The 27012-nt window shown below is 40.8% G+C and overlaps 1 protein-coding gene across 4 annotated transcripts in view; it reads right to left on the reverse strand.

Annotated features, from left to right (window-relative positions):
* REV3L (REV3 like, DNA directed polymerase zeta catalytic subunit) overlaps positions 1 to 24915 on the reverse strand; it is a 129425-nt gene extending 104510 nt beyond the window's left edge. For 2 of the 4 annotated variants that reach the window (XM_084777969.1, XM_084777968.1), the window contains exon 1: positions 24320 to 24910. In XM_084777969.1, the coding sequence (XP_084634095.1) occupies positions 24320 to 24458 (139 nt within the window). In that variant the 5' untranslated portion in view covers positions 24459 to 24910. Of the gene's footprint in view, positions 1 to 13714; positions 13843 to 24319 lie in introns of all 4 variants that reach the window. The other 2 variants (XM_084777971.1, XR_014778409.1) reach the window with 2 other exon arrangements.
* Between the last annotated feature and the right edge of the window lie 2097 nt (positions 24916 to 27012).

Below are 27012 nucleotides of genomic sequence, written 5' to 3' on the forward strand. Positions count from 1 at the left end.
ATTAATGAGAATGTCGTGCTGCCAAGGCAGTTTTATTCAGGGACTACACTTTGGGAAATACCTTTAGAATACAGGAAGTTGATGACGGCCTCAAACCGGAAAGGAATGTCAAGAGAGTTTTGTCTTAGGATTGGTGGTTGTATTTGTTTTTATGTACTGTTTGTGTGCATGTGTACATGTTCTATGTGTGATTACCTCACATGTAGAGGTCAGAGGACAATTTCTGAGAGCGGACTCTAAGGATCAAACTCAGGTTGCCAAGCTTGATAGGAATCACCGTTTATTCAACTGCGCCCTCTACCAGCCCAACTAACACTTTTTCTCAACCATAAGATAATGGTTCTATTTAAAAAAAAAAAAATACAACAGCACAAAAGTAAAAAACATCACCCACTGTTTGGTGCATTTTATTGTTTTTGTACATATGTTTACAATATATGCATTTTTAAACAAAAGGATCATATACAAATTTCTACTGAAGCTTACTTACTTAGTCACAAAAGAGAACACTTCCTCCTTTGATTCTTAAATCTTTTGGTGATTGTACAGATGGCATTATAAACATAATCATCCCATATTTTTGATCATTCAGTTCATTAGTAATTTTTGTTTTTGTTTTACTACTACATACAAGTTGAGCATTCTTTAACAGAAAATACAAAATCTTAAACTCTTTGAGTACCTATATCAAGCTCAAGAGATTTTGAGCACTTCAGAGGTCAGAGAGCCTCAATTCGCTCCTCCTTATTCAGTGGCAGAATCTCACATCTGCTGTCAGAATCTATTCAGCTCATGGTAAACTTAACATTGTTGGCAAGAAATACCATGTGAATGACTACTAAGCAGAAGTCATCTACAACATCTACGCTAATAACAAAGATTTAAAAACAAAGAGCATTGCCATGTTATCAAGTGATATACAGAAAAATCACAGATCTACAATATGTATGGACCCAGAAAAGTATGAAAATACATTCAGGAAACAAAAACTGACAGAACAAAAAGAAATAGACAAATCTGTAAATTGGCCAGTTCAGCACTCCTCTCTCAGGGCATGACAGAACAGGGTGATGGATAAAAAGAAAACAGTCTTACTAAGAGAAGTATACACAAATTTAAAATCAAGAACTTAAAGGGCTGATGAGGTGTTTCAGTAGTTAAGGCAGTTTACTGCTCTTGGAGAGGAACTGAGTTCAGTTCCCAGCACCCACACTGGGCAGCTCACAACCAGCCCTAACTCCAGCCCCCGAGGTTTCAATGCCTCTGAAGACATCTGTATGCACACGACATATGCTCACAGTCACACGTACACTCATATACAAAAAACTAAAACTTTCAAAAACAAACTAACCTAAAATGTAAAGCCTGACAATTATAAATGTTAGTAAGGATGTAGAGCAGGCTGAATCTCACACATTGCCAGCAGGTACAAACCTTGGTACATCCATTTTGGGGAAATTTTGGGATGCATATGCACATATTCATAAGTCTAAATGCTTATGAAGAATAAACAAGAAATCCACATTCATTCTATAGTCAAGCATTAAAACAAATAACACGATAAACAGATGTAACTAACACCCTGTTAGCTCCAACTGAACATTCAGACTCAGTGCAAACAGGATCCAACAGATACTGTTTACACTTCTGGGAAACACACCAGCATTACGCTATTCAGCAATCCTCACAGCTACTCAGGAGACAAACCAAGTGTAAAGGAATGAGAGCACAAGGATTGGTGCCATTAGCAATTTGGGTTTGGGGCACCAAAGAGCAAACAGAAATAGTTGCCGAAGCTTCAGCAACAAGGGCTGTCAACCCCGGGAAACCCCAGCGCTAGACTTTCCATCCCCAGACTTACAGTTTATCTGCAGTCTTCCCAGTTTTTATATAACTTACTAATCATGAATAATCTTTACCCAAATCAACGGAGTTTGGTTATTAAACTGACTTTTTACCTTATCAGGATCCCATCTGAATAAAGCTACCAAGATAACCTAAGGCCACAACATTCTAAACAGAAGAAAGGCTACTGTTAGCCCTATTTTTACAAGAAGTTTTTAAAAAAAATCAATTTAGAGTAAAACCAAGCCAAACATCTATTGATATATTTCATCCATTTAAACTGCCATTATTAACTTATTAATTAATAATATGTCATTAATTATTTCTGTGTTACAAAGAAAGTAAAAGCCATGTATAGTGGAGCATATTTATGCTGGCTAGTTTTATGTCCCTCCCTGGGAGGAGGGAACCTCAATTAAGAAAATGCAACCATAAGATCAGGCTGTGGGCAACCTTGTAGGGCATTTTCTTTCTTTCTTTCTTTTCTAAAGATTTATTTACTTATTATGTATACAGTGTTTTGCCTGCATATACAACTCCAGAAGAGGGCACCAGAACTCATTATAGATGGTTATGAGCCACCATGTGGTTGCTGGGAATTGAACTCAGGACCTTTGGAAAAACAGCCAGTGCTCTTAACCTCTGAGCCATCGCTCCAGCCCAGAGAGCATTTTCTTAATTAGTAACTGATATGGAAGGTCTACCCCACTGTTGGTGCCATCCCTGGGCTGGTGGTCCTGGGTTCTGTAAGAAAACAGGCTGAGCAAGTCATGAGGAGCAAGCTAGGAAGCAGCACCCCTCCGTGGCCTCTGCATCAGCTCCTGCCTCCAGGTTCCTGCCCAGTTTGAGTTCCTGTCTTGACTTCTTCCCTCAGTGATGAACTATGATGTAAATGTGTAAACCAAATAAACTTTTTCCTCCGTAACTTGCTTTCTGTCATAGTGTCTCATCAGAGCAATGTTGCAGCATAATTTTGTTCCCATTGTGAACCCCGAAATAGTGAATTACAAAAACCTGTTTCCTGTTTGGTGTGGCTCAGCCATAGCACACATCTTTAACCCAAGAGCTTTCTGTACACAGGATTTAATAAAGTTAAAACTAGGTCAAGAGGTGGAGTAAAAAAGCCAGCTGGCAGGTATTAAGTAGATAGGACAGACTTTGAAAGAAGGGTGTTTAAGACAGTGTGGAGAAGTAGGAGCTCTTTAGCTTTTTGGCTTTTAGCTCTTGGCTTTTCCTTCCGGGACATAAGGTGAGTAGGAAGGTCAGCTGGATGCTTCCTCTGCCTCTCTGAGTTAGCAAGTTTTCATTCACCCCAGCATCTGCCTCCTGAGTATTCGTTGGTAAAATTGAACATTTGGGATTTTCTTTCATTGTAACAACACAGCAATAGTAACCCTAACTCAGATCATATTTATAACCTCAGGACCCTGGAGGCTAGGCAGCAAGATCAGAATTTCACAGCCAGCCTGAGCTACATAGCAAGACCCTCCCAAGACAGGCAGGCAGAGCACGGACAGCTAAATGAGGCATACATCTACGACTATAAGACACATTCCAACTACTGACATATAAGAACATGGGGAGAAATTTTACTTTTTAGAATAAAGGGAATATAGAATAACTCTTCTACCAATATTTCATTAAAATATTTATGAGGGGGTTTCAGCACCCACATCAAGAGGCTCACAGGTACCTCCAAGGAATCTAATGCCTTCTGACCTTCATGAAAACTTGCACTCAGACAGACAGACAGACACACACACACACACACACACACACACACACACACACACAGGCTCATAGAGAATTGTGTTAAGTTTCAATTATAAAAAAAGGAATGCAGAAAGTGCCTGTAGTGTATTCGCAGTCCAGTTGGGCTGGAGAGATGACGGCTCAGTGTATGAAGTGCCTCCTGCACAAGCAAAAGGAACTTAGCTCAGCTCCCCAAACCCACTTAGGAAGCCAGGCTGTACACAATTTCCGCCCCTGTGCTGGAAAGAGGGAGGAGGCACGGGTGATTCCTCAGAGAGCTGACCGAAAACACAGAAGTAGAAACAATGGAGAGATCACTGGCCTTTATGTGCACATACGCACATACACACAATACACACATGAACATGGTACACACACACACACACACACACACACACACACACACACAGGTTTCTGTAAAGTATCTTTCATAAGGAAAGCAAATAAACTGAAAAAGCCAAGAAGAATAAAAGACAACAGACACATGTAGAACTGAGATATAAATAAATGAAATGCTATAAAAGAGAAAGGAATAAAAACAAATTAAAAGCTACATTGGGAATGACAAAGAACAGAATTGATACTGTTGAAAACGGAATCAGTAATGCAGTAAACAATGAAAGTGCTCATCAGTGATGCAGAAATTAAATACTAGCGGCAGGAGGGAATGTGGGACTCAGGAGGTAAAGATAAGGACCCACCAGGTAGGTAAGGCACTTGTTCCCACACCCACAGCCCACATTGCGGAGGAAAACAACTCCAGCAAGCTGCCATCTGACCTCTATATGTTGCAGCACATGCTCACCCATACACACTAAATAGACTAATGTAATAGAACATTAAGAGAAACCCTTTATGCCAGGCCTGTAATCCCAGCACTCGGAAGGCAGAGGCAGGAGAATCACTGTGAGTTCAAGACCAGCCTGGTCTACAAAGCGAGTCCAGGACAGCCAAGGCTACACAGAGAAACCCTGTCTCAAAAAACCAAAACAAACAAACAAACAAACAAAACCCCAAACCCACCAGAAAAACCAAAAAAGAAAAAGAAACCCTGAAAAGCTGAATGCTTAAAAGGAAAAAGTGAGACCTTTAATCCTGCCGTGGATCTCTGAGTTTGAGGCTACCATAGTCTAAAAAACAAATTAAGGACAGCTAGGGTTTCTTGTCTCGGAAAAAAAAATTTTTTTTTTCACCAACAGTCCAGGCCTTAATGTCAACAATTAATAAATGGGACTTCATGAGGCTAAGAAGCTTCTGTAAGGCAGGAGACATTGTCAAGAACAAAGCGACAGCCTACAGACTGGGAAAAGATCTTCACCAACCCTACATCTGACAAAGGTCTAATATCCAAAATATATAAAGAACTCAAGAAATTAAACACCACCAAATCAAATAACCCAAACTGAGAAATGGAGCTTGGAACTAAACAGAGAATTCTCAACAGAGGAATATCAAATGGCTGAGAAACACTTAAAGAAATGCTCACCTCCTTAGCCATCAGGGAAATGCAAATCAAAACAACTCTGAGATTCCATCTTATACCCATCAGAATGACTAAGATCAAAAATTCAAGCGACACCACATGCTGGCGAGGATGTGGAGAGAGAGGAACACTCCTTCATTGCTGGTGGGAATGCAAACTAGTACAGCCACTTTGGAAATCTATCTGGTGCTATCTCAGAAAACTGGGAATAGGGCTTCCTCAAGACCCAGCTATTCCACTCCTTGGAATATACCCAGAAGATGCTCCAGCACACAACAAAAAACTTTGCTCAACCATGTTCATAGCAGCCTTACTCATAATAGCCAGAACATGGAAACAGCCTAAGTGTCCCTCAGTAGAAGAATGGATAAAGAAACTGTGGTACATATACACTATGGAATACTGCTCAGCTATTCAAAACAAGGAATTCCCGAAATTTATGGACAAATGGATTGAGCTAGAAATGATCATAATGAGTGAGTTAACCCAGAAGCAGAAAAACTCAAGTGGTATATGCTCACTTATATCTGCATACTAGCCCAAGCGGCTTGTCCCATGAAAGCCTTCACTTACCAAGAAACTGGGACAGAGGGGAGGACATCCTATTGGGACTCTAGATGAGAGAACCATGGGCGAACAGCAAAGCAGAAGGATCCAGGGGGTCCTAGAAACCTACAAGAACATTATGATAGGCAGATTTGGGCCCAGGGGTCCCACTCAAACTATGGCACCAGCCAAGGACAATACAGGCCGTAAACTTTAAACCCCTACCCAGATCTAGGCAATGGACAGGACATTCTCCACAGTTGAGTGGAGAGTGGGGTATGACTTTCACACGGACTCTGGCGCCTCATATTTGACCATGTCCCCTGGAGGGGGAGACCTGGTGGCACTCAGAGGAAGGATAGCAGGCTACCAAGAAGAGACTTGATACCCTATGAGCATATAAAGGGGGAGGAGGTCCCCCTCAGGCACAGTCATAGGGGAGGGGAGTAAGGGGAAAATGGGAGGGAGGGAAGAATGGGAGGATACAAGGGATGGGATAACCATTGAGATGTAACAAGAATAAATTAATTAAAAAAAAAGAAATAAATAATTTTTAAAAACTTAAAATTTTTTTAATTAATTAAAAAATTAAAAAGGAGACAGTGAAAATGGGTACAGTATTTTTAAAAAGGGAAAGAAATGTTACCGAATCCATAAGTAACACAGTACATTTAAAACTGCTTATTACTTACTTTTATATTAAAGTATCACAAAAAGGAATAAAAATAACCAAAAATATAATAAAGGAACTCCAAGCTAAAAAGCACCTGTATCTTTGTAGCAAAAGGAGTTTCTTTAGCCCCATCAGAATTAAAAGACACAGGCTCATGAGATGGCTTAGTGGATAACAGGTGCTTGCTGCCAACACTGGTGACCTCAGTTCAATCCCCAGGACTCACAGTGGAAAAAGAACCGACTCCCACAAGTTGTCCTCTGACCTTCACACTCATGCTGACACACACACACACACACACACACACACACACACACACACACACACACACACTTAAAACAAAGACATCAAAAAATAAGAGAATTTTAAAGGAAAAAGAAAAAACAACAACCAAGGCTACAGGCACTCAGGTACAGCTCGGCTCGTCCTTAACCATGCCAGTCAGTAATAAGCGCGTGCAACACAAGCCACTCTCAAATAGCCTGGGGTTCAGAACACCGTCAACGCATGCAATCGCCCCAAAAATAGTATCTGAGAAAAGCATTTGAAGAAACTAAGGTAATGAAAATTGGAACCCAAGCAGGAGTTTGGGAACACAGCTTTAATCGTAGCACCATGAGGCAGGGGGATCAAATTCAAACCCGGCAACACATCAAGTTCAAGGCTGGAGACCTCGTTACCACAAACATGCCAGGAAAGTAACTGAAACCTTAAAAAATGGGAAGAGTGGTCGCGCTCTGGGACAAACCAGCATGCACAGTGGGATGGAAGCTATTTTAGCTTAGCATATAACCTATTTCTTGTTGCTATTTAAGACTACTTTTTTAGAACATAACTGAGAATTCTGCATGTACTCTGATCATTTCCAACCCTCCATGGACTCTCCCCAGACCCGCACGCCTTCCCTTCCCACCCACTTTGTTTCCTTTTTCTCCCCTATCAAGATCAGTTTGTGTTGCTCAAAAATTCTTGAGTCTAAGATAGATTTAAGGAATTGAGTCTACTAAAAAAGCTCCTTTTCTTAATACAGCATGTACAGTTTGGAACATTCATTACTTAATAGTAGCCTTACAAATTAGTGTGGGAAGCTGGGAGTGCCAAAAAACAAAAAAACAAAACTCAATTGCTTGTACAGGTTTAGTATCCCCATTGTAAAAATCTGAAATTTCCAATGCTCCAAACTCCGGACATGCCCAACCTAGTGTGATGGAGTCACACTGTCAGGCTGTATGACTAAGGTATGTATGAAGCATTAATGAGTTTTGCACAGGGCTTGTCCGTAATATATTATATACAAGCAAATATGAAATCTGAAACATTTCTGACTGCATGCATTCTGGGTGACAGCTCCAAATCTGTATTACATAAGAACAAATATTTTATCCTGTTCTTGAATTTTACAATTACAACTACGTTCCAGTATGCTTTAATTTTTTTCTGTATTTATGCTTTCTTTTGTTGTTGTTGTTGTTGTTGTTGTTGTTGTTGTTTAGACAGGGTTTCTCTAGGTAGCCTTGACTGTCCTGGAACTCGCTCTGTAGACAAGGTAGGCCTCAAACTCAGAGATCCTCCCTCTGCCTCCCAAGTCCTGGGATTTAAGATGTGTGCCATTACTGCCCAGCTTGTATTTATGCTAAGATGAAAAATACATGAGAGCAGGGCAGTGGTGGCACACGCCTTAAATCCCAGCACTCGGGAGGCAGAGGCAGGCTGATTGTTGTGAGTTCGAGGCCAGCCTGGTCTACAAGGTGAGTCTAGGACAGCCAAGACTACACAGAGAAACCCTGTCTTAAAAAAACAAAACAAAACAACAACAACAAAAAAAAAACCCAACTGAACAACAACAAAAACAAACAAAAAAACATGAGACATTTTACACTGCAAAAGCCAAAACTAAAAAGAGGAAAACAGGGTTACTTTAAATATATACAATTATGGTGTAGGTGGCAATGCCATAACCATGTGTGTTGTTAGGCTCAAGGGCGTTTTCCATTCTTGTCAAGGGGATGCTAACCTTCTCTCCTTTCATACAACACTAATTGTATAAAATGATAAGGATAAAAGAATAAGGCATATTTATTTACAACAAAAATTTAACTGTCTAAAATCTTACTGAAAATGGGTTCAGGTAGGTTTTTTAAACACGAAGTGACCTAAAAGGATTAAAATACAGCAACAGGCCATGAGTTACATTAGGTGTCATAGAAGCAATCAAGTTTAAAAAAAAAAAGCAATAATACAGGACAGGAAATAGGATTAAAGAGGGAATCAAGTAAACAATTCCTTCAGACTGCTAAGGAGGTGTCTACAATGCTATTCAAGTAAGCACACTATAGGTCTGCAACAACACACATGTAGAACCCTGAAATTAGCATTTGGGAACTTAGGACAATCTGACAGCAATTCTATCACTGTTACGTAATAATTTTTTAAAATGCAGTTTGTATTTTTTCTAGTAATCCCTCTTATTGTAGTTCAAGTACCAGGAAAACAAGTGTCTTCGCTATAAATAGCTTAAAGAACTGCTATGAAAGTCTTATCAGTTATGAAGTTTTTTTGTGCCAAATAACATACACAGAATAAAACCATTAGTGATACAATGTAAAACAAAACAGAAATGGAAAACGAACTGTTCGTGACAGATGAGACAAAAATAAATATGTAGAACATATAACATTTGAAAACAAAATTGAAAAATGTCCTATTTTCTTTATGCATCACTTTAATATCAGCTTTTTGGGAAGCCACTGTAGCAAGTGAACACACTATGAGCTACACTGCAACCTCAGAAATGCTTTCTTAAATGTTTAAAGAAATAATAAGAAACTAACCATTTGTCAATAATCTGTATGAAATAAACGAGAAATTACTTGCAATGAAATGTATAGAGATTGGTGGCATAACAAATTCTAAAAGAAACCTCAGTAATTTGAAGAGTTAACAGCTATGTAAAGAATTCAGCTGGGCACACGCCTTTAATCCCGGCACTTGAGAGACAGGGCAGATCCCTGAGTTAGAGGCCGCCTGGTCCAGAGTGAGTTCCAGGAGAGCCAGGGCTGCACAGAGAAACCTTGTCTTGAAACACCAAAAACCAAAAACCAAACCCACAAAAACAAAACAAAAAAAGAAAAAAGAAAACAAAATAATGGTTTTCAACCATGTTCTACCTTATCACTTAAGAATGACTATTTGGCATTTATTTATTTATTTATTTATTTATTTATTTATTTATTTATTTATTATGCTGCAGAGTAAAATTATGGAGAAAAGGTCTGGCAACTTTAAAAATGTTTAAAACTACATTAGTTACTCAAAACACGCTAATCTGCCTGCTCTCACAGCCTTGAATTCCCTCTCACACAGAGTCCGGGAGAATCAAGTGCTTTACTTCAGATGCTAGAGAAGGTGACAGTTGCTTCTGCCTTCCTCCACAGCCCCTGAAAGCTCACATACCCTCCTGGTTACAATTAGGTAGTGAGAGCATTGCATTTTATTTATCTTTTTTTATGTGACCAGTGAGACTCTACTATGAATACATGCTTGATTATGGACAGGGCCAACTGAAAAGATAAAAGAATGTTTGTACTGCTGCTGTATATATGTCTGTGTTAAAATCACAACTATATATACAAAGTAAAATAGGCAAGACTCAAAATAATCTGAACAAGAATTCTAATTGACATGGTGTATTTTCTACCCACATTATACAATCTGACCATCTAAAATAGCCCTTTAGAGGATAGCCCTGTTTACTGACTGCAATATCAAAAGAACAGTCTTAACAGAACCAATCCAGAAGAGGGGGAAAAAAAATAAAGGCAGGATATTTTTGAAAATTTTAAATCACAGATTTAAATAAGATATATAAGATATGCTGGATCTTTCCTTTCCATTCTTGTCGCAATTATTCAGGTATAACTTCATAGAAATGTATTTGAAAAGGTTCACTTAACACACACACACAAATATATATATAATTTTAATTATTATTTAAATAAAGAGCATTTACTGTAAAAACAACTCAATTCATAGATACAGGCCAATTTTCCTCACATGTGAAGAACATCTCAGAGCCAAGATTTCCAGCAGGAAAATGAGCAAAAGAGATATAGTGTGTTTAAAAAACAAACAAACAAAACATATGGACTGGGGACATGGCTCAGTTGGCAAAGCGGTTGCCTAGCATTCACGAAGCTGCAAGTTTGATGCCCGGTATGACATGAACCAAGTATAGTGGTGAACGGCTATAGCCCGCCATTTAGGAAGTAGGGACAGAACAATCAAGTTCAAGGTCATTCTCAAGTGAATTCCAGGCCAGCCTGTGCTACATGGTGTATGCAAACATGCATATGTGTGTGTATGATTCTTACAATACACACTTACTATAGACAATCTTACTATAATAACAGAATACAGGAGCCAAGAGATAGGTCAACAAGGTACTTGCTATGCAAGCCTGGTGCACAAGTTGGATCCTGGGAACCCAGGTATCAGTGGCAGTGGCGCACGCCTGTAATCCCAGCACTCTGCGAGGCAGAGGGAGGCGCATCTCTGTGAGTTCAAGGCCAGCCAGGTCTACAAATCGAGTCCTGACAGGCAGGGCTACACAGAGAAACCCTGTCTCAAAAGAACAAACCAAACAAACAAAAAACAAAACAAAACATAAAAGGGAGACCTGACTCCACAAGGCTGTCTGTCTTCCAACCTACTCATGAATGCTGTGGCCAATGCATGGGTGCGCGCACACCACACACACACACACACACACACACACACACACACGCACGCACACATAATAATAATTCTAAAAAAACTAAGAAATGTAAATTTACATTGCACTGAGATCCGTATTTTTACCCATCAGATTGATGATAAAAAACTTGAGAACATAATATCTGCTCTCCTTTCTGGTGGCGGTACGGATTAAACAACCTCTGTATAACAATTTTTATAATTTAAAGAATGCCTGGTAAAGCATTTTTAAAAACAGACAGGTAAATTTAAGAAACTTAGATAAATACAGTAGCCTTACTCCACTTATTGCTTTTCTAATATCTCTTACTACAAGTAGTGAGTAACGTAAGTATTTGTGAATGGGACCCAGAAGAATAAGAATAGAATAAAGTAAGTAACAAGGAATTAAGTTTATCTGAACCATGACATATATTATTTACATAAATACCTCCAACTGAGGCAGAATACTTGTCTAGCACACACAGGGTTCAACCCTAACATTTTTTTTTTTAACTTTTAAGTACTATTTATTTAGCAAAGGGAGTAATGTCATACTGACAGCGTATTTTTTGAAAAATGAGTCAGGCAGCAACAGTATAACAGATTATAATAATGACCCCCTAATTAGCCATATATCCTTAGGAAACCCCTAAGGACAACCCCTGTGATTTGTTTTGCTCCATCAAACCAGAAAACATATGAGGCTTGCCTTTACTTGCTGCTCCTGTAAACTCTGGTGTTACCGTCTGGTGAGAGTCATGACAGGCCTGCTGGAGCAGACGCATGCCAACACCTCGTCCTAACTCCCGGAGCAGATAAAACTATTCCAGACCAGCTCCTGACCTGTGCACTGATGCAGACACAGAAACAAACCCACGGAGAAGCGGCAACAGCAACGCTTAGCCAACAGAAGCCCGGAATCATAGAGTAATGCAGCTATTTCTTGACAAGTTTAAGGGAGGGTTGTTCTACAGCACATTAGTAAAAGTAAGTACAAAATTAAGGCTTCTGATCAAATAAAATCCCTACTTTACTTTCTCTGCTTTTTAAGATCCAGTGAAAATACAGTTGTCCTACTACTTATAGGATCTCCACCATTCTGCCTCGGATATTTAAGTCTCTTATATGAAATGGAGTGGTATTTATAAATAATCTATCTGTAGCATCCCATGTATTGTAAATAATCTCTGGGTTACTTATAGTACCACACACAATATAAACGCTAAGTAAACAGGTGCTATATTCAATTGTTTAAGAAACAATAACAATAAAAATCAAGTATGTGCACACACAGCACAGATACAATTGTTTTCCCCCCAAATACTGAGACTGGATGAATCTGGATATAAAAGCTACAGACATGAAGGTCTGACTATAGATTCACACACTACTTGCTCAATTATATTAAACATAAAAATATCAAAATATTTAACTAACATACACTTTCTATTTTAAAAACCTTAAATATAATCAACCAAAATATGATACATCAGAATTAACTGGGAAGATCTTTCTGACTTGGGGGCAGGGGAGGAGGGAAATGACTTAAAAATACATTTACAAAATATATGGTGAAAGACAACGGAAGCACTATAACAGATAATATGACCTATATTCCACAATCATAAATAGATTTTAAAACCAGAAGCTTCATTTTTTTATATGTGTACAAAAACTCACAAAAGGCAAAACCAAGCAAATCAATAAATCCCTTTTGACAAGTCACCTTTATTGTGACACCTGGCATATGCTTTTAATATGTTCTATCATAATATATGTATTTTTTTAAAGCACTACTAATGGCTTTGGAAAATCAGCTTCCTTCAAATAAATGCATTTAACCTAATCTGCAGCATTAGAAAACTGAAGTTATTCCTAACCAACGGCTTAGTACTGCCCCTTTCAAGGGAAAGCCAGACTTGGACATTGCCTGCCCTATGTAAAACATGCTTTTTGTTTTTGTTTTTAAACTATGCCTGGATGGGGTGATTATAAAAACTGGCCAACTTTTTAAAAAGATGTTTTAAATATGTAATTATCTCACCTATAGACATGAGTCACTGACCAACTATAAAGAGCCCGCGCCACAATGTGCAAGTGGCCTACTTTACACTACTGTGAGGGAGGGATACATAAAAGCTACAAAAGTACATTTTCTACTTCAAGCATTTTGAAGAGCACTTAGTTCACGAGGTAACAAGGTTCTAGAGACAGGTATAAAAAGGGGGAACATTATGCTACTGTATATGGAAAACATTTGCTGGCTATTTTATTCAGTATTACTATTCAGTAATAATAATCCTGTGAGGTAGAAATCATTAAAACCCATTTTACAGAGAAGGAAGTTAGGCACATAGACGTAAAGTAATTTGCCCAGGGTACCTCAGCACAGAAGGCAATAGGATGGAGGGGATCCTGGGGGGTGAGGGGTGCAGCTGAGGGTAGTACTATATGACTATTTCTACAAACAATAGTCAATGCAGCAAGTCCTTTAACAGCAGTGTGGGAAGGGGCCAGGACTTAAAAAAACAAGGAGATAAATTTTGGGAGTGGTCAAGGGAGCCAGAGGTTTAAAGAGCTTGATATTTGAGTAGTTGTTTTAAGGATGAGTACCAACTTCAATGCCAAGGATCACCCCACCCCCCTCACCCCCAATATATTAACCAAAATAAATTACTTACTTGAAATTGAGAAAAACAATTTTGAGAGTAATCTTCCTCAGATATATTATTCCATAGTTTTAAAACAAATAATATGATGACAGTTTAAGTTTTAGGTTGCTTTTATGTGGCTTGTCTTGGTTTTTATTCTGAAATGAAATTTAGATTAGTCATTTTCTTGTTCTGAGAAACTAGGAGTATGCCAACATGTTTTAACTTCACATTCTTTCACATAGCAACATGTATTCTTACTTACAAAGCCATCTAGTTCACATCTTAAACAAACCTAATTTAATATATAAATTACTTTTTAAGTGTAAATATATGTATATGCAAACTAAAATACTTTTAATTCTTGTTACACTTTCTTGGCAATTGTAAGAAGTGTAAGAAAAAAAGAAAAGTTTTACAGACTGTTAAATATTAGACAAGGCATTTCTGAGGTAACACTTTTATTTGTTTATATAATGTTCTCTCTGAACCCAAAGAAAATTAAATAATTACCCAAGGGAACTAATTTCAAATTCTTAGTATTTCCAAAACTATCATCTAAAACTAAAAATGAATTGGCCAGAAAATACATATAAATAATTTTCCATTGACAATGACCATCCATTTGCTTCAGAAGTCACTTTGCTAGGCATATTCAATTTCTGCTGCAGAAAACAGTCCAGTTTCCCAATACTAATTAAGCAACCTGAGTCTTCATTTAAATAATTTGAAATATTTAAAAATCTGTAAGAACCAGAACAAACACAGGATCATCTGGAAATATTCAAATGAATAATTAAAAAAAAAACATAAAAAGGTTAAAAGACTGTAAACGGGAGTCTTAATTTTACTTATAATTTGTTCTGGCCCTCTAAAGGCATCTACATCATGTTTGAACAGTGGGTGTCTTTCTGGATGTCTAAGATACCCATTTATGTATTATTTATATTTGCATGGCAATTGCAAGTTAACATAATATTCATAATTGTATTAAAAGTTTACTGTATCTTCACTCATTATTCTTATTTCACTAAGTACCAAAGTAACACACACTCCAAAGCACATCACACATCACACTCACTAAATTTTTAAGTATTTCTTTGAAACAACTGGAGCTACTGGCAACCCATCCTATTTAAATGCAACATACTTAACCTGCAGTCGTTTTTTGCTTTATATTAACTAAATGGATTCCAACCCAATGAAAAGCCAGAAGGAAATGCACACCAGCAAAGGAATCTAAGAAGTCTAACTCATTTTAATTGTGTCTTAATCTAATACTGATTTTCATTTATAGCTGTCCTAAATTCTTCATTATATTTAAGTTTTACTTATTCTTCAAGAATCCTGTTCTCATTCTCCTCCCTCCTCACCCCCCCAACACACACACACACACACACACACACACACACACACACACACACACACACACTTTACTTGAATCTATTCTGCAATTATACTCTCTCCTCTTCTAGACACAGTGGGCCTTTCAAGTTTTAAACTATGCACAAGAAATAAGTAATTCTTCCACAGCTCTGTATTTCATCTTTCAGCTGCCATCAATATCTTCCCACTATATCCCCTCAAAGTTGAGAGGAAGGGCCAATGTGAAGGTAGTGAAAGCTGTCAGGATTCCCAGTTCTCACTTCTGGCCCCATACCAATCAGCTACTGGACACAGCTTAAAACTGACTGTCTGAAATTCATGTGTGAAAATATATGTGTGTGTATAATATGTATATATTCCACACAAAATTATATATATATATATATATATATATATATATATATATATATATATATATATATATCTCACGATAAGTCTAGAATGATGTTTCTTCAACTGGCATTTAACACCTTGGACAGCAGAAGGCAACACAGAACATCTGGTGGCTAGTAGGGAATATATATAAAGAAAAGTTAAGATTTAAAGTATTACAATAGATATTCTTTGGTATATATAGTGCAATAATTCATAGTATGTATAAATTTTAAATCCAAACTTGACATCTAGAGTGATTTTTTTAAAGAGGAGCATACATATTCTATTAGATAGCTACCTTGCAGCAAGCTAAGACGGTCCCTCAACTGCACATGGCCAGCACGGTTGAGAGCTGGTCTCCCCCCACCGCGGCTCAGCTCCCCAGGCGCCTTCTGCTTCCCTGCCACCATCAGTGAGAGGCTCCTTGCACTGGATGACAAGCTCCTCAGTACTTTGAACACAAGCTCAGCCAGCTCCAAAGCCTCCTTTCCTCAAGAAACAGCTGTGGCTGATGGCTGGAGGCATGCCAATTAGGAAAGCACTTTAATGCACTTGAAATATCAAAACAAAAGTATTAGCTCGCCCCGGTGTTTACAGGTAACCCCCCAGGCCTTCTTTTTCATTTCTCTCATCCACTATGGCCACCCTTCAAGGAGCCACACCCGCCAAATAAAGGCTCTGAATTTAAAAATCTCTAAAAAAACAAAACAAACAGTATTGTAGTAATCATTCTGCAACTATTAGGACCTTTTTCTTTTCTTCTGCCTTACTAATTCCTGTAACTACAACTTAATCAGTTTTACTCCCTGGAGGCAATTACTGTCACCAAATTCACCAAATTTTCCTATCTTTCCAAAGACAACAGTACATATGCATTGCATTCCATTATCTCTACCTAAAGCATACCCAGTCTTTCACCTTGCTTTATTCCTCTTAAGATAGGGCACTACTGCTGTACACACATTATTTTATCACAATGCTGCCACAGATGCTCTTACATTTAACTTGACATGTATGCAAACTGTGAGGCATAAAACCCTTGAGTGAAGTGCACTTTTGATGTTGAACATTTCCAACCTGCTTTACGTAGAACATGTATGAGACTGGCATTCTGTTTCTTCACCATTCTCGACTTATCCTAAATAGCTCTGCAAATATGGCAGAATATGTTGTAGCTATAATTAATAACTTTATAAGAAATACTATATACATATAGCACTTTTCACATGAATTTCCTTTGTTCATTTCTCTATTGGTAGGAGCTATTTATTGGGAAGAAAGTAGGCCTTTTTCAAAATTACTAATGAGTTTACCAGTCTGTTTACCTTTTAGCCTGTGATTTCTTTTCCCTCCCAAACAGAATTTTACTTGTGTTATAAAATTTAGATTTTACTTTCAGTGGGGTTCCCCCCCCCCATACTCCGAAAGACATTCATTATTCCTGAACTACATTTGTCCTATTTTTTTTATTTCACATTTACTTTTCACACCTCTGGAAATCAACTTAGTTTTTGTCCAGACTAGTAGCAATCTATCTAAAATTTTTTTTAAAAATCATTATTAAATAACCATTCTTTCTCCTACTGATAAACCAAAAATGATTATCTTCGTTTTAACGTGCTAACATATATGAGCTCGTTTTTGAGCTTTATTCTGTTGATGGTTATCATGTGTCCAAATCATGCCAGGTTCAAAACCATTTTAGGTCCTGGTGATAGAACTCATGGTAGAGCACTTGCCTAACATGTACAAGACCCAGAGCTTTACCCTCATTATAAGAAAACACAGCTTCATATACCCAGCTCCACACCTCCACTTTAAAATAACTTCACCAATGGATATAGGTCAACTAAAAATTGCTAGTTTGCAATTTTCTCAACTAAGTATAATCAAGACCAAAACACAATAATGCAATTATGCTCTTTAGTGGATAATTTTGAAGACCTAATGAGACTCAGACCTTCTTACCATATTTCTGAAGAACATCTAAGAAATCTGCTTTTTTTTGTTTGTTTGTTTGTTTTGTTTTTTCTTTTTGTTTTTCAAGACAGGGTTTCTCTTGTGTAGCTTTGACTGTCCTCAACTCACTTTGTAGACGAGGCTGGCCTCGAACTCACAGCAATCTGCCTACCTCTGCCTCCCAAGTGCTGGGATTAAAGAGCCACCACTGCCTGGAAGGTTTTGGTTTTTGTTTTTTTTTTTTAAAACAAGTATGTGAACAGTCTTTTATAAATTACTAAGCTAATATATGTTATCTGTAGAAAAATCTAAATGCATAACACTTTCTACAGAGAATCAACCTTTATATTTTGGAAATTTTTCTGCATTTAAATGCCTGTTTTGTAAGCTGATACTTTCACAAAATATGATGACAATATTTTCCATATTGTTATATAATCTAAAACATGATTTAGGAATGATTAATATTTTTGCGGAAATGTGCTCCATTTATGAAACTACTTCCCAATTGTTAGATATGTGGGGTTATTCTCTGTGATAGCTACCATCTAATGATTAATTCTTACAACAAATGCTCGTGCTTCACACACACACTGGTAAGCATAGGTCTATAACAGTGAACAACAAAAACCATTACCAGCATTTCTGGAGGCTACAGCAAGGAAAATCTAAACATTAATTTCCAACATATACAGAATAATAACCACAGAAATGCTACAAAGGTGTCTTAAACTTCTGGGTAAGGAAGGCTTCCCTGAAGAAGATAAGCTGGAGTTTTAGAAGAAAGGAATATCTCCTACTCAGCAGGGAGCACTAAGGACAACACCCTCACTGTGGGACAGAGCACAGCAGGAAGAGGGGACTGAATGGCGTTAATAGGGCAGGAATACGCAGAGCAAGGAAAAGCAATATGGCTCAAGCCATGACTGAACAGAAAGGTAGGGCCATGCTATGCAACACCTGTGGACGGTGGTTGACACCAGGCTAAGACGAAGAATTTTGTCTGAATTCCTTTGTATTCTGAAGACAACTGAAAGCTACTAAAGCATATAAGGTGATGTAATCAGGTTTGTATTTTGAGAAAATCTGATTACAGTGTAGAAATCAGATTAGAAGGGGCAGAGTAGATAGCAACAAACTAAGGTTGGGAGGCTACTGTAGTAAACGCTTTCGAAAGTCCTAGGAGCTTGCACTAGGATGGTGACGGATAATGAGAAATAGAAGGGTTCAAAGATAATCAGATTTGCCAAAAGATTTATGTTCACAGATTAAAATCTCAGAAACTAGAATTAATGGGTGAAAGAGGAACATTTTCAGGATATGCTCCTTGGTGTACTGGTATGCACCGCCAAGCTGCCCCACAGAGGGTTTCTTCATTTGTAAATCACCTTGTCTCTGTACCGCCCCTGTATATATTTGGTGGGTTGATTTGGTTTTTCGAGACAGGGTTTCTCTGTGTAGCCTTGGCTGTCCTACTTGATTTGTAGACCACGCTGGCCTTGAACTCACATGGATCTGCCTGCCTTTGCCTGAGTGCCCAGGCTTTAAGGAGTGTGCCACCCCACCTGGCTTCTGTGTATTTTTAAACTCTGAAAAGGTTTTAAATGACTTAATCTATACTTCCTTCATGAAGGCTTCCCTGGGTTTCCCTCTTTGACTGTCGGGTGGTCAGCATATCACGGTTTTGGAGTCCTCACTGTATCTCACACACATGTCCGGTTTAGCCTGACAGTTCTGAACATGCACATGTCTGTCATCTGTTCCCTGAGTTTCTGGAGGGTAATCCTACTTTAACAAAGGTACACAGAGCATGTTGATATACACACAGTATTCCAGATTTCAGAGGGCTCCTGCCTGTTCCTAATGTGCTGATTACGACTTTAGTCAAATAGAAAATATAAACCTAGTTCAGTTTTCTATTCAGGACTTCAGATATTTACTAAAGTGGCCAATTTTGTTTGCGATTAACCTGACTGGGTCTCGGTGTGTTCCTAAAAGTCTCTAATAATTGTAAGTGAATAGGTCTTATGTGATCCTAAAATATTTTTGAATGTTTAGCTAAAAGAATGAACAAGATGTTCAATTCTCAAAAGTGCTATAGCTTTCAAAATCATACTTATATCAACTATATTTAATAGTCTACCAGTTTACCAAAACAGGTCATTATAATAGTTCCAAACAGCTGGGTTTATCCATACAGCTAGGTTTATAAAATAAAAGAATAAATCAGTCAAGTAAGCACCTATGTTCATGTAGAACTCCAGAATTCTAATTTATCCTTTAAAATGCCCGTTTCATCTTACCATCTACAAGAATCTATAAAAATATTCACCAGCAAAAGGAAAACTTAGGATAGTAGTATGTAACCGGCCCTGATGGGAGTCTCAGAGGCAGGCGTCTCCCTCGGTGGTTTGTTTGGCTTACTTTGTTCAATGACTTGGCTAGTGAAGACCTGACTCTTCTATTTTCTCCTACCCTGCATCTCAGCAGGGAACCTCTTTGAAAGGGTAATTATGTTTAACCTGGTGCTGAGGAAACCAGAGAGACAACTAAGCTCAGCCTGAAGTGAGCTACTTCAAGTAAGAAGCAAAAAGTCGAGCTGTGGAAACTGGACAGCATCCAGTTCCTCACCTGAGTCAGGTCCTCAGCAGAGTTTTATGGGAAATGAATTTCCTGAGTAGTCACACCCACACTCAGATATAAAAGAAAAGATATTATCCCATACTTTATTTATAATCTTGTGCTTTTCCTCCACTAAGACAAATTACTACAAAGTTATTATAAAAGAAAAAACAATTTTTTAAAACAAATGATAATGCTTGGGACACAGTTGCATCTATTAAATACTGTTCAAGACTTTTTTTTTTTTTTTAATGAGCTTAGGGCTAATGAGAAGGCTTAGGTTGGCAAAGCTGCCTGAGCCTGATGGGCTGAGTTTGATTCCAGGAACCCACAAGGTGGAAGAATTCCCTCTAACCTACACACACACACAACCATAGTGCTTTGAGCACACACATGTACACACAACCCATAGTGCTTGAGTACACATATGTGCACATATGTACACACACCACAGTGCTTATGTACATGCATGTACACACACACAACCCATAGCACTTGAGTACACATATGTACACCTATATACACACACGGACACCCCATTTTGCTTGTGTACACATGTGTGCACACACACATCGTAGTGCTTGAGTGTATGTACACACACACACCATAGTGCTTGAGTGCACATGTATACACTCGCACACATACCATAGTGCTTGAGTACATGTATATACACACACATACCATAATGATGCTTGAGTACACCTATGTATGCACGCACACACACCATAGTGCTTGAGTACATATATGTATGTACACACACACACACCATAGTGCTTGAGTACATATATGTATGTATACACACACACACACACACACACACACACACACACACACACCATAGTGCTTGAGTACATTTATGTATGTACACACACACACACACACACACACACACACACCATAGTGCTTGAGTACATATATGTATGTACACACACACACACACACACACACACACACACACACACACACCATAGTGCTTGGGTACACATGTACACACACACACCCAACATAGTGCTTGAGTACATGTATGTACACATGCACCATAGTGCTTGAGTATGCATATGTACACACACACACACACATGCACACACACACAAGTAAATGTAAAACATTTTAGTGAGTTGGAAAGAACCAAGTTTTTTTAAAAAGTAACTCCGTCACATGAAAAAATAAAGTGACTTTTATAAGGAATTACTATCTTCAGCTAGCAAATGAACAAACCAGTCAGTCAAAACTTCATATTCAAATTTGAATATGCTACTTAAAAAATATTTTCAAATTTCACCAACTCAAAACACAGACGCTTTTAAATTCAAGACATCTATTTACATTATTCACAATATGTCCTTAAAACAGGACAGCAATAGTTAACTGGACTGTTTCCTAAAGCAGAAAATTACTTTTCATGCAATAATCCAATCAGTTCAGAATTTGTAATTCTTAAATAGCCATTTTAAGAATTTCTTTCTTCTGACATTATTTCTTTCTTCTGATCCTTTTTGAAAAGCAAATTCTCTTTTTTAAAAAAAATCTTTTCTCCAAATCAAAGAATTAGGGGTTTCTAAAATTAACACCTACACTGTGTAGACTTATGTTCATGGCATTTTACGGACTTACAAGTGTTACAAATTTTCATTAACGTTTCCTCCTTAGTAAAGACATAAACTCTCTGCATTCTGTAGTAGTAATTTTGTTTTCATTAAAAATTCTAGCATTCAGATTTGGTTGGTTGGTTGGTTTGGTTTGGTTTTTCAAGACAGGGTTTCTCTGTGTAGCCCTGGCTGTCCTGGAACTAGCTCTATAGACCAGACTGGCCTTGAACTCAGCGAGCCACCTGCTTCTGCCTCCAGAGTCCTGGGATTAAAGGCGTTCACCACCACGCCCAGCAAGCACTCAGACTTTTAATAAATTCTGGCCTTTCTATTACATCAATTATTTTCAAGTTTTAATTCTCTACCTGGCCTAGACTAGCTTTCTTTGGGAAGAGAATTTAAAAGCAGAAAATTCTGCAGCTTAGTTGTTGTTGAGACTGAATTAATATTAATTCCACTAGGGGATTCTGACATTTAAAATGCTTGATTTATGAAAACTGGAGACTTTAAGTGTATGCCAAGGACTTCGATTTTTTTTCCATGTTGAGAAAACAAGATTTGTTTTACACTATGTAAGGAATTATTTTATTGTTTTCTCTCTGACTTCAGCTCCAAGGAATCTCACAAGCAAGTGAAATATTAACACTTATTAATGAACAAATTACTGAGTCCTAAGATGACATTTACATTCATCCACATGTCATGCTTGAAATGGAAATTTTTGTTTGAACCTGATAATTACACCTTTCAACCTGATAATCTTTAGCAATCTGAAGTTTGGTTTGGCCTGTACCAAAACACTTTTTTTAATTCACTTATATTATAAATTTTAAAATACACCACAAAAAAAAAAACACAGCAGGTTTTCTCTTTTTAGTTAGGGCTGACAACCTCTTGTAAGATATTCAGGAAGGAAAGATAAGAGAGAGAAATATTTCTTATGATATGGTGCACATCCCAACACTCAGAACCACAGGTGTATACACCACAGCCTATTTTTAGATTTTCTTTCACAGAGTCGCTGTTTTCACAATTCATGTATTCCTACAAACAAAACGTTCCTACATGATACAGTTTTACCATCATTCAGGGATACATATTTAGTGAGTGTGGCAGGAAAAACAAAACTGCAGAAAAGCAACTCAACCACCACACAATCTGGACCGCCACAACATACCCTATTAAGCATGCTGCTCTACCACTTGAAAATCAACTTCACTCTAATCCTCTGCAGCTGAGGCGAGAACAGGCCGTCGTATATGGCCGAGATTCCCAATCAAAACAAAGACAGCACCACGGTATATAATGTCCTCCGAAACATTGTAATGCTTTTATTTTCCAGTCTTCCAAGTCCCAAGTGCTATACTTTCTATCAACTGTGAACAGCATCCAAATTCTCTTCCAAGGTCCGCAACATTCAATCTCTATTTTAAAAGGGAGTCTTTTACCAAGTCTCATTTATGACATTGACATCTTTAACAAACAGAATTCACATTAAAAGGTAGAGGCTTAGAATGAGTGCTGTATTTTGGAAAGCGATATCATCTTGGTAGTGCAGGGAAGCTGGCTGTGGTAATAAAGATGAATGGCGCCGAAGGCAAGGAGCATCAAGTGGGAACACTATCGAAAATCCCATAGGGCAATTGGTGAGAACACTGTCATCCAGAATACGGCTTTATCATTTCATGTCAACAGTTTAAAGCGTGTAAAAAGCAAAACTGAAAAATAAAACCACAAAAAAACCTTGCATAGTTGGCCACTGTCCTATCTATATTATAAATACCAAAGAGCGTTTCAGAACATAGCTTCTGTCATTTTTTTCCAACCGTTTCTTCAAAATAGTTTTTTTTTAATCTATTTTAAAAATGCAACCCTACAACCCAGCCCGGAGGCATTTTAAAATGTCTAAGCCGCTGAGGAGCTTGGCTGTGTTTCCGAACGAATTCATCCCACTATGTTGGGCGACACAACACGTTCTTTCCCATTTCCAAGGATGCACGTTTCCCGAAAGCACTGCACCTGAGGACGCCACTCTGTCCCCGCCAAGGCGTTAAACTCCAAGCAGTCACGACCTGCACTCCCCAGCAGAGCCACATGGCCACTTAAAAATGAGAAAGATTCTCTGGCCCCGGGCGCCACTTTCTACAGCCACAGCATCTCCGGCAGGGGCAGAGGAGAGCGAGGGTGAAAAGAGGCAACGGGGAGCGACTGACAACAGGGCTGACACTTCCCCCCTCTTCTCTCAAAGCCATTTCTAGGGCACTAGGGAGGCGCGGCGAGTGTCCGGGGTCCCCCCCGGAGACCGACCTCGGAGGACCCTTGGGGACAAGGCGCAGGCAGCCAACCCACCGGGCCCACCGAGACAGGGACTCCAGCCCGCCCGCCGGGCGCCCGCTGCCTCTCCACCGCGGACGGAGGGGGGGGGGGTGGGGAGGGGAGAACGCAGCGCTCGCGCGGACCCACATTTTTATTTATTTTTATTTTTATTTTATTTTGTTGCGCCTCCTGTCACGCGCGGGAGGAAAGGCGAGCGGAGCGACGAAGAGGGAAGCCGCCGCCGCCGCCGCCGCCGCCGCAGCAGCAGCAGCGAGCCCGGGGAGGGCGGCCAGCCGGCCGGCCGGCGGCGTGCGCGCGAGTGCGCGGCGGGGAGGGCAGCCCCGGCGCCCCGCCGCTCGCGCTCCCGCTCCCGCCCGCTCCCGCTTACCTGCCGGGGTCGCTCCGAAGACTCGCACCACCGGCACCTTCTTGACAGGGAGCTGGGTGACGGGGGATTGGCAGATATCCAGCCCCTGCAGCGGGCTGGCCATGTAGTAGTCCGCAGTCACTATCCTCACAGAAAACATGTTCGCCGCCGCCGCCACCAGCCTCCCTTCCACTGGCGACCCGGCGGCGGCAGCGGCGGCAGCGGCGGCGGCGGCGGCTCCTCCTCCTCCCCCTTTCCTCGGTTCGGTCCCCTCCCCTCGCACGGACGCCGAGCCGAGCCGAGCGGCGGTGGCGGTGGTGGCGGTGGTGGCGGTGGCGGCGGCGGCGGCGGCGGCGCGCGCGGGGCTGCGGAGGGTTTGTACTGCGGCCGCCGCCTCCTCAGACGCTCCGGGCGACGGGCAGCCGGAGAGAAGCCCTCGCGCGTTCGTCGGGTCGGGTGGTGCCGCTGCTGCTGCTGCCGCCACGGCCGCCGCCGCCGGGAATCACACGGGCTCCTCGGTCCCAGGCTGCAGCTCTTGTTGCCATGATGATGATGTCACGGACGCAACCACTGGGGGGAGGGGAGGAGGGGTGTGTGTGCATGTGTGCGTGTGAGAGAGTGTGTGTGTGTGCGCGCGCGCGCGCGCCGAGGGCCGACGGGAGGGTGGCGGGAGTGGGAGGGAGGCGGCCGCGCGCGCGCGCGCCCCCGTCGGGGGCGGGAGAGGGGGTGGTTAAGGGGTGGCAGACCGGGTTGGGGCGTGGGGAAGGGAGGGTGTTCTCCCCGGCCCAGAGCGCGCAGCTAGGAAGAGGCTGGCGGGAAGCCGGGCTGCGCGGCGCGCGCCGGGGAATCGATGATTCGGCCTGTGGGCAGGGTCACTGCGGCGGTGGGAGCCTGGGGGGGGGCGGGGGGGGGCGGAGACGAGGAGCGCCGATATCATGGATGGGCCCCGAGGGGCGCGGGGTTTGGGCGGATGGTTGCCTTCGCCTCGCCGACCGCCATGTCACATCCTATGGGGTGGCGGGGGGAAGGGGGGCTTCCGCGGAGAGGATATTTTTTTCTTTTTTTCACCCTCCCCCCCACAAGGTAAGGGAACCCGCTCGTGGGAGAAGGGAGGCGCGGCCTGTAGATCCTGTGCGGCCCCGGCCTCGTGGGAGGGAGGTGGGGAGGGCGGCGGCACGCGCGGATGGACGGGCGTGGCGCTAGAGGTGCGGGCCCTTCTCAGGTAACGGCGGCGGCGGTGCGGGAGCCTGGGCCACGCGAGGGGCGGGGGCGCGCGGGCCGCCGTGACGCTCGCTCCCACCCCCCACACCCCCCACACCCACGCGGGCGAGCCTCTTGCCCTCCTCCTCTTCTGCGGTGCTGCAGTGTCTGCGCCCGGCCACTTAATGAGATTTATTCACGCGTGGCCCTGCCCAGTTTTGCCCAGGGTTGGCAGATACACCGCACAGGGATTTCCCTCCATCGTGGGTTTCGCCCGCCTGCCCCTCTCTCACTTGTACGTTCACCGTGGTTTACTCCGCGACCTCGCACGCTGCACCCACCCGCGGCTTGAGCGAGTAGGCGGAAAAGATTTGTTTGCCCGAGTCACCACCTCCCTCCGCTCCTCTCCCCGCAGCTCACTGAGTCCCACCCCCCCCCCATCACCCGCCCCGAGTCTTTCAGAAAAATTTGGCAAAAGGGAAATGCTCCTGAAAGTCACCGTGTTTTCATTCACCCGTTGTGCGAGATTTTACTACGAGTTGACACAGAAGCTGAAGGGGGTGGGGTAGGACAAAAACAACAAAACAAACCAACTTTATTTGAAGCCCGAACGGAGGTGGAATGATGCAGTTAGGGAAGTGGTGGACATGGGGGGCTGGCGGCGCGGAATCTGCTGGTTGGAAGTTATATTGAAACCTGTGGGGTTTGGTTTGGTCACTAATATTGGCCGTGATCTCAGAGAAATCATTTGGGTTTCTTTTTAAAGGCTTCTCTTAAAAATTAATCTTTGCAGGTCACCCTCACCCCACCCCCACACAGAAAGGTTTAAGTAATAAAAAGCAGAAACTATGGCTTCAGCTTTGAAATTTGCCACTGGAATTAGGACACTTTACTGCGACCATTCAAAGTAGAACTCATTCTGTCCCACTTGCAACATTATACAGGTGCGTTTTACTGCTGGTTGCATTGTCTTGTATTTGGAGTGGTGTTTGTTTGCAGCCATTGTGGGTTTTCATGTAAAAATCAAAAGGCTTAAAAAGACACATCGCTGAAAGAAGCTTTCTGTAACATAAATGCTAATACGAATTCATGCTTAAGGTGATGTGAGGCTGATCAACACAGTAAATTAGCCTCAAGAGCATCATAGTAAATGGCAAGACTAGGACATAACCTACTAACAGCTATAGTATAAGAGAAAATTTTAAACATTGAGTTTAAGTATTAGGAGACTATAGAAGTGATGTTAAAATAGGACTACCATGAACAAGACCTGGATTCATTTGCTCTGTGTGTGTGTGCGTGCACTTACCATGTGTTTTCTGGTAAAATTTCATACAATCAGAATGTCAGATTGATAATATCAGTGATTTCCATGGTGTTTTGCGGCCCTTAGGATATTTTAATTTTACTATTTTGTCACGAAATCACGTCTTGAGGGCATGGACATAGAAATCTGTATTCTTAGCAACCCCTGCCAGCCAGCACTGTGTATCTCAAGCAGTATAAGATTGAGA

The sequence above is a fragment of the Acomys minous genome (genome assembly GCF_964271855.1).
Source record: "Acomys minous genome assembly, chromosome: 3".
In the NCBI taxonomy this organism is placed as follows: Eukaryota; Metazoa; Chordata; class Mammalia; order Rodentia; family Muridae; genus Acomys; species Acomys minous.